The sequence below is a fragment of the Crassostrea angulata genome, chromosome 1 (assembly GCF_025612915.1).
Source record: "Crassostrea angulata isolate pt1a10 chromosome 1, ASM2561291v2, whole genome shotgun sequence".
Taxonomy (NCBI): Eukaryota; Metazoa; Mollusca; class Bivalvia; order Ostreida; family Ostreidae; genus Magallana; species Magallana angulata.
This window is the reverse complement of record NC_069111.1, coordinates 38,034,373-38,043,809: the sequence shown is the minus strand read 5'-3', so window position 1 is coordinate 38,043,809 and position 9,437 is coordinate 38,034,373. Positions and strand designations below refer to the sequence as shown.

At 36.2% G+C, this 9,437-nt stretch overlaps 1 protein-coding gene across 3 annotated transcripts in view; it reads right to left on the bottom strand.

Annotated features, from left to right (window-relative positions):
* Positions 1–2,935: 2,935 nt before the first annotated feature.
* The window catches only part of LOC128173962 (B-cell CLL/lymphoma 9 protein-like), a 32,442-nt gene continuing 25,940 nt past the window's right edge, over positions 2,936–9,437 (bottom strand). For all 3 annotated transcript variants that reach the window (XM_052839620.1, XM_052839627.1, XM_052839624.1), the window contains exon 7: positions 2,936–8,571. In XM_052839620.1, coding sequence (XP_052695580.1) covers positions 5,299–8,571 — 3,273 coding nt within the window. In that variant the 3' untranslated portion in view covers positions 2,936–5,298. The remainder of the gene's footprint in view (positions 8,572–9,437) is intronic.

Here is a 9,437-nt window from a genome sequence, read left to right as displayed (position 1 = left end):
ATTTTTGCATATTGTTCAAATATATTCAAAAATAATTCTTTGATATGGAATACTGGATAACTAAATATTTTCAAATAAAAGTTGGTTTTTAATGATCATTTAACTTTGGGGATCAGGTCAACATTGAAACCTATGAAAATTAATAATCAAACTGCAGAAATGCCACTTGAAAAACTATAAATATTGATCTTTTTTTTTGGTCCCCCTTGCATCTCAGATCATGACTAAATTCATATTGGTATTTATTTATTATTGTAGATTGTTATTTATTGCTCATGTACATGAACGAATGGGAACGCGATGGAAAATTGAAAAAAATTCTATGATGACAAGTTCATCATTTCTTGATGGAATATTAAGTTAAATAAATGATCAATATTAAATGCTGTGATACATGTAATTGCATGTAAAATTCTTTTATTGATTAAGAAAGTTACTCTTGAATATTAGTTCAATGAAAGGAAGTTGATGAAATCCATTCAAGTGAAATGGAACAGTAGACACTAATTTTTAAAGATTGTATATGAATGACAATTTTAATTTATAAGAAGAGGGTTCATTTTTCATGAAGTCAACTGATATAAAGATACTTATAAACCTACATATATTTGAATGCATGTCCATGGATACATCCATCGTCGATAGTTTTAACTTTTTTGTATAGTTAATGTTCTTAATAATTTGCAGCAGTATTTCATTTTTTTTTTGTTGAATTGCATAATCAAATTGTACTTGTGCAATATTGTTGTCTGTGATAATAAATATATGACACCTGATATCATTTTAATTTCTTTCTTTTGAGTTAATTAACTAATTATAAAGGTGACCTATTCAGAAAAAAAGAGTGCTCTCTTTATTGATAACATGGCAAACAATCAAAATACATTTCACTGGTGTGTTCCCGTTTTGCACACATTTGATTATTGGGTATAGTACAATAGGTGTGAATTGTGTTGTGATAGCAATTATAGTCTGCTTTCGGTCAAAGATTATACCTGGATTTTTATCTGTGTTTTATCAGTGCCTTAACGATAAAACAAGAAAGATACAGATATTTTGTTGTGTTTTAGGTCTAATAAATAATAACTATCACCATTTTTTTTCGGTTTATAAAATAAAGATAATGATATATTTAAAAAGTCTGATAAAAAAATAATGATTAGATTAGATGAATTGACTTTTACATTTTTGTCCATTTACCTTAAATATAAAACCAAATGAATTAGGAAAAATGGCCCAAAGCCAATTGGAGGCTGATTCAATGGATAATTATATGATGAAGGGGAAAACTACATAGATAGTCATATGGGGTACTCCGTGTCTTTTTTTACAATCGAGTTGCAAATTATGTAAAACGCATGTTTATAATTGATTGTCTGGTATCAACAGAAAGAATATTATGAAAGAAAACAGATTTTTATCACAAAATATTTCAATGTTTGAAGTAGCGACCTTGACAGTAGTTCCTATGACATCACCGCTTTAGTATATGGCGGGTCACTTTCTAGTTTTTCAAATCGGAGGTTAAATACATAAAAAATCTGACAAAAATAATATTTCAATATTGATGCGATATACGGGTACCTCAAACTAAAAAAGGTTAAAAATGCATGAATTGGGAATACATTTGATAGGTTTTGTGAAATAATATTTACAGTTTTTGAAGCATGCATATAAAATTGCCTATTTATCATCATACAGTTTGTCTATTTTCTTCGATTATTCAAGATATAACACAACATAAATGAAAAATATTTAGCAGCGTTTTCACTAGACACATTTCTTCCATTTATGTCAGCAAAAGCAATAATTAAATATTATGATATTCTCTTCAAACTTTTAGCATGTACATGTACTTCCTATCGGCAGTTAGTTAAACAAACGCGCTACATATTCAACACTTTTGCAATAATCTTTCTTGTTTAAAAAAAATTATGAAATTGTTCATGACCAAATTGATGTTTGAAATCAAATTTATGAATATGGATGTCAATTATTATGTAAATGTGCTTTTATGCAAGTTATATTGTAATATAAAATACATGTAAATTTCAATTGCGAGTAGATATGTTTTATTTATTTTATTGTCAATTGCCCTCGCAGGAACTGTGATATAGACTATAGCAATTAAGCAATTATCTCACCTGGTCAAATTCCCGTTTCGCACACATTTTTTCGATACCTAATTTTCAAATGTGTGCAAAACGGGAACAAACCATTTCACTTACCCGTACATCTCTCAATTTGAAAAACACTGAGGAAAGATATCCCCAATACAGCAAAGCCATTTTGATTGTCATTATTCAGATTTAGTTGATAAAAAATTGAGAATTTAGCTCATTTACAGCCAGGATTGACTTAAATGTCGCTACAAATTTCTTTTTTTAATGGCATAAGTTTTTACAAATGATACGTTGCTTCTATCCAATTTCAATTTCTTTATTTCCTTTTGATCCTTGCTTTAAATCTTTTCATTCTTGGGGAAAAATAAATTTTCTTCCATACAAGAAACTATACTTCATGTTCAGTAACATAGATTCCATAGTTTTGACACAGATGCAAGTTTTATTTTTAGAAGTATAGATGGTGAGGCCATATTTAGGCTATATTTACCTTTTTTTTGATAAAGAATATATAGGAAAATGTTTACTTTCATAGCTGTAGTATTTGAATTTTTTTTCTATACCAAATACTAGTTTATGGTAAAAAATAGTGAAGTGTATACTTCAAAGTTTAAAGCAGATCTGATGGTTACTTTGTTGACAATCATGCCTCTGTAATTGTAATTTCAAGAACTGTCATTTCATTTCACAGTAACATGGTACCTAAAGCAACTATAACTAGTTCAGGTTAAAAGATATATATAGTATTTTGTCCCCATTAATATAAACACTGTGCATATATAGCCATATGAATTAACAAGCAAAGAAGCATGTTATGAATGACATTTTAATGTTGGAAAAACTGCCTACATAGAACCACATTCAGTCTCTTCTGTAATCAACACTTTGTAGAAAAATTATACACAATCACTCCACAGATTCTAATTCACAATAAATTAACAGACAAGAAAGGAAATATGACTCACTTAACAGTCAACAGTCGTCTGTGAAAGAATCCATGGCACATATTTTGACGTGACCTATTTTAATCCTGTTAGACTTATGTATCATCAGCAGTCCAGATATATAACTATATAAAATGTATCAAAAATAGAAGGTCAATGCTTTCATTTACTTCCCCACTTTTAACATTCCTATATTAAAACCACCTTTTCATGTGAAAGCCCTCTTCTAAACCATTTTTGTTTTTGTTTTGATGAAGAAAAAAATTCCACAGAAAATAGAAAATTCATAAATAACAGTGACCTGACCTTTTTAAAATGTCTTGCATTCAAAAGAAAAGATTGATTATAAATTTTGAGAAAGTATTTGATAAACACTGTTTTTCTTAGAATATTTTCTAGCTTTCTGCATATCAGAGAAAGAGAAATCAGAAAACTAACACTCGTGTCAGAATATAAAGCCACATTGTTTTGTCAAAAATTCACACATACTTCACTTGTTCAATAAACTACCAAAAAATAGTCTAAACATTATGGTGCTTGTATTGCACGAGTGACCTTCAGAGCAGTCAAAGGTCAAGGTCATTTCTCCTTGACAACAGATATAGGTAACAGTAAGTATATAATCCTTCTACATCAAATGATATGCTCTTTGTAGACCATTAAGTAAATGATGGGGACCTATATACAGTAATGAAACGTCTGGATGGAGGTTTGTCATCAAAATGAAATGATGTCGTAATAAACAAAATAACTGTACATGACATATTTACAATGTGTAGACAAAGATATAATACATATGTATATAATATATATATATATATTTATATCAGAACTATAAAGTCTTTGATAAAAATGTTCATAAGTGTAGCCCAAAAATGAAATTCTAATTAAATATACAAGAAAAAAAAATTTGTAAGTTTCAGGAAAAAAAATTAAGACAAAAAAATATACATATAATTATGAACAACCACACAAAATGTTATGTCATGCTTTGCAGGGTATTAAAACCTGTTTCGATGTTTATGGTTTAAAAATGTCTGAAAACACACCCAATGTAGAAATAATTAAATATTATTGTAATATCACTAATTAATGTAAACATAAATTTGTGTTTGATGTAAAAATGAAAGACATTTTAAATCCTTGGAGAGAGTTTGTCTAATAAAGAATTCAGACTGATTTTTAAGTCAATTTGGTGTATAAAAAAAAATAGAGAGAGCTTATTCTTTGGTAAAAAAAAAACAAACAAAAAGAAATGAATGCTCTTAAAGCTATATTTCTCCCCAGGTACCTACAAAAATTCAGAGGGCATAATCGTCAGCAAGGGGCATATAATTTTACCCCCAAAAGATCCTACTTATCTACAAGTATATCTAGAAGTTCATAATCCCCTCTGTTGAACATAAAGTTCCAATGGTTATATTCCTACACAGCATGCTATACCCTGTAAATATTTGATAAGTACCCTTGTTATCGGTGCAACTGTATCACATGTATACATATTGCAGCAGGTCCTTTGAACTTAAACGTACAAAAATGCTCAGTTTTCCCAAAACATGCCTGTATTGTTCATCATATGAAAAGTCCCCAGTGTCATTTCCATTTCATGGATAGTAACTAATTATTCTTTCCCAAAATAACACATAATAAAAAAAACCCCAACCGATTTGGACATCCTGCTTACAGTGAAATCAAAGGAAGTGAAGGGGTTCAAAAGAACAGTGACAAATGCTGAGTATTTTGTAAAAAACTTTTGTCATTCTTATCTCAGAAGAACTGTCATTTGTAAAAAAAAAAAAAAAAAAAAAAAAATAATTGTACAATCAAGATTTGGTAGCACTTAGGAAAATAAAATTAAACACGCCCGTTATCACAACCTATAAGTACAAAGTCAGGCCATATTCAACATTATCAGGCAAAATAGCAGTGTAAACTTTGAATATCAGCCCTGAACAGTGTACAATTTGTAGAAAAATCATTTCAATGCAGCAATCTAACAAAACAGGAATACACATACCCTTTCACAGTTAGCAGACATAGTTTGATATATAATCTTTATGGTCCCTGACTAACAAGAATTAGATTGTGATGACTTTTTCTCAAGCAGATTTGAAACAAGACATGTACCCTTAAAGGACTTGAATGTCGTCAATTCACTGTAAGTTAGACATGATTTTAATAAACAAAATCACATGATCAACAATTCATAATGTAACAGCATTATATGGTAACTATGGCCCGGGCATATTGGGCATCATGCCCATGTACTGTCCACCGGGGCCCGGCCCTCCCATCATGCCCTCCATGGGCGACATTTGTCTGGGACGTCCTTGAGAATACAACTGTTGTTGGAATTGTTGATATTGGGCAGTATAGGATGGGTTTCCAGCCTGTGGGCCACCCATGCCCATCCCAGGCCCTCCAGGCATTCTCATTCCTCCATGAGGAGGCATCTGTCCTCCATGAGGCTGCATGGATGGTCCAAAGTTGCTCATGGCTGATAATCGTGCTGCAGAACTTCCACCAGGCATCATTTCCATTGAGGAGGGACCTCTACCTCCGGGCATCATGTCTGGTGGGAACCCTCGAGCTGGTCTCCTTGACCCCATAGGTCCCCCCATCATCCCTGGACCAGGACCCATCATTTGCTCGGGTCCAATATCATATGGTGGTGAATTTGGATGTGGCATAGGGCCCATAGGATCCATTCCCATAATCCCTGGGGACATGCGCATGTTTCCTTGCATCATTCCTTGTTCATTTGGCCCTGGCATCATTCCTGGCGGCATATTTCCCATAGTTGGCCCCATGGGACCTCCCATGTTATCTCCCATGTTGTTCATCATCATGTCATTCATTCCTCCCATAGGAGGTCCCCCAGGACCCATAGAGGAGAACTCTGGACCTGCAGATCCCCCTCGCTGCATCATATGTTGTGGAGGCATTCCTCCCATTTGATGTCCCCCTGAAAATGGAGACATTCTCCCTGGCCTCATAACTTGATCCTGGGGGTTGGAAAAATACTGCATTTTAGAGGTGGGTACTTTTGAATCAAAGTTGTTCATTGGAGATGCAAACCTTTGCATGAAGTTGAGATCAGGAGGTTTTTGGGGTACATTTGGTTGATTAGCAGGTGGATGGGCAGGAAGATACTGTATTGTGTTGGGGGTCTTTGACTGAATTTGAACGCTGGCATTTCCCATGGTATTGCCAGCATGCATGTTGGGAGATCCAGGACGACCACTCTGTTGATTCTGGGCCATCATCATTTTGTTGCCCATTTGAACAGAGGCCTGTTGCTGCTGCATTTTGTTCATGTCTCCCTGCCCCATGTTGGGATTGCCCATCATGGCTTGGCCCTGTGACATGGACACGGATGAAGGAGGCATGCTGGGATGTCCTGGTCCTGAAGCTGACACAGACATTCCCATTTGCTCCATGTTCATTTGTTGCACACTCATTTGAGGATTTGGGTAATTTTGCCCTCCAGGGCTGGCGTTGACACTTTGGATATTCAACTGTTGTATGGACATGGTGGCATTCACATATGTATTGTTAACACTTGGTGTTGTGTTTGTCTGTGAGGACATTTCTGCAGTTGACACAGATGAAATCGTTGAGGATTGTGATGTATTTGTGTTTGATGTTGCTTGCTGTCCTTGCATTTGAATACTATGAAAAGGTCCTCCCTGCATCATATTTTGTTGCATTTGATTTGATAAATGTTCTACTCCTTTTGCTAAGTCGGCGAGAGATGATGAAGTGATGTTGGAGAGGGATGATTTGTTTGATGGGGTAGGGGGAGCACTAGATGTAACATTAGTTGATGACATACTATTGGCTATAGAGTTTGATACAGGTGGTGGGTCGTAATGTGAAAGTCTCATGTTGGCCCCAGAGTGAGGACTCGGTCCAGTTACCGACATCGGGCAGGGTCCTGGGCTATTGAGAGGGCCTCCACTCGATGTCTGGCTAGAATTAGACATGGGGCCTTTGTTTGTTCCTGAATTCATATGCATGGGTGAGTGCGCAACTGGATTTGATCCAAACTGATTCCCTGGCCCATGATTCTCTGGTGTATTGGGGTCACGATATGCAGAGTTGAGTTGTTTTGTAATTGTTAGTTCCTGTCCTTCGAACTGGTTGAGGTAATTGATTTGCTGAGGAGAAGGTGTAGGTTGAAGATTTTTGTAGAGGTCCTCCTCGATTTCGGATCGTTTCCTTTTCAGTGATTGTGCATGTTGTGCATAGCTAGGCGGTGGCTTGCTCACACTAGTTCCTACGCTGGTTCTTGATGATGGACGACTGGGGACAAGCTCAGGAACTAGAGGTTCAGGATTGCCTACACGTTGAAGTTCAGATGAACTGCTACGACGAGATGACTTTTGCTGTCGCGGATGCATTGGACCAGACATGCCAGGAGCCATTGCACCAGATCCTGGCATGTTGGGCATCATAGGATCAAAATGTCCACCGGAACCCATCCCAGGATTTATCATCCCAGGTCCTTGTTCAAGAGATCCAAAGGAGGACCTACGTGGTCCTTGAGAGAACATGTCATGTGAATCAAAAACACCCTGTGAAACCATTGGGGGAGAGCCAAGAGGTCCATTACAGTTTGGGGAGGTAGAACTAACAGAGCCACGTTTTTGAGCAATAGAGTGTTGGTATGAAGGTGGAGGAGGTCCATTTCCTGACATTTCTATGTTAGGATGACCCATGCGCTGAACCATACCTTGACGCCGAGATTTCTCCATGTAAAATTCACGCTGCAGACGTTGCCATTCATGCTGTGCTGGGCTTACATTATGCATCCCTTGTGGACCAGGGCCTCTGGGTCCCATGAATGATGGCCCTGGCCCAGGGCCATACTGAGACATTGGCATCATGCTATTTGGAGAACCCATCATACCATCAGGTCCCATCATACCTTGCTGAGGCATCATCTCATGCCCAGGCATGCTCTGCTGTGTATTCATTCTTTTATGGGGTGGAGACATCATGTTCTGTTGCATCATTGGACCTCCCTGCATCCCATCCTGCATCATTCCTCCCCCCATTCCCTGTCCTTGGCCAGGTCCATACGGTGGCTGATGTTGCTCAGGAAACAACATTTCTTGAATCTTTTGTAAGTTGTGCAAGGCATCTTTCCGCTTCTTTAGTTGTTCAGGAGTTAAGTTTTCATTAGGCACTTTCTGTTGACTTAAGCTTGGGTTATGAGGACCCCCCATCCCCATCACACTGGAATCAAATCCATCCCCCATCATGCCTCCTGGCCACTGAGACATCCCTGGATTATTTCCATTTCTAGAGTTCATTCCAGGGGGGAAACTATACTGTTCCTGCAGCTGAGCATTTTGCTGCTGAACCCACTGTTCGACTGAAGAACTGGGGGGAAAGGGTCCCCCCATGGCTGCCTGGTTCTTGACCAGGTTTGGTCTCACGTTACGCGGAGGCATGCCTCCTGGATTTCCGCCAAAGGGGTTGATTTTCATCTGATGCTTCTGAAAAATATAATAAAAACCCAATTAGTGTCCACTATTGATGTTGGTCATTGACAGAAACTCTGGTTTTTTGTTTTTTTTTAACCAATGAATTTTTTTTATATAATTCACACAATTTAAAATCCTTTAATCTTCGACGTATCACAACCTTAGTATTTGTTGCTTGCAATATTTTTTTCTTTTTATCAAAAGATGAATTCGATCTCTTATTTCAAGCAAGAAAAAAATATTGTACAGAAAGTAATCCTTGTACTTTATCATTGCATCAAAGATGAAATTATGAATGGGCTTGTATAGACACCATTATGTAATGATATTTGTTTCATTAACATATCATCTCTAAGACAAATTGGTTTTATGGAGAGACTGTAGAACATATTCACTAAAACTATGCACAACTTAATGATAATGATCAATAGTAAATCAAAACACCTACACCTACACACAGTCTAGTCATTACTCCGAAAACAGAGTTAGTGTGGAATCTCTAGAATTCGTGGTGGCTCAAATTTCATGGTATTTGTGGGTAGTCCTCCCCCACGAATTTACATCCTCAACGAAAACAAATTTAAAAAAGAGTTATCTTTGTTACTGAAACTGAAAATCTAAGCCGCATCCAGGAAATTACATCCCTACGAATAAGCAAAACACCCCAAATCCATGAAAATTTGCCACCAGGAATTTAAATTATTCCACAGCAACTCAGAAAACGGTGTCTTTGGCTCTATCATACACGTATATAATGTAAACAAAGTGAGAGTTAAGTCCCTTACTTTCAACAAAATCTCTTAAATCTGCCGAAATCATGCCAAAAATTAATTTTAAAGTATTATCAACATTTCTGATCGTTAAGGTGTCATATTTAT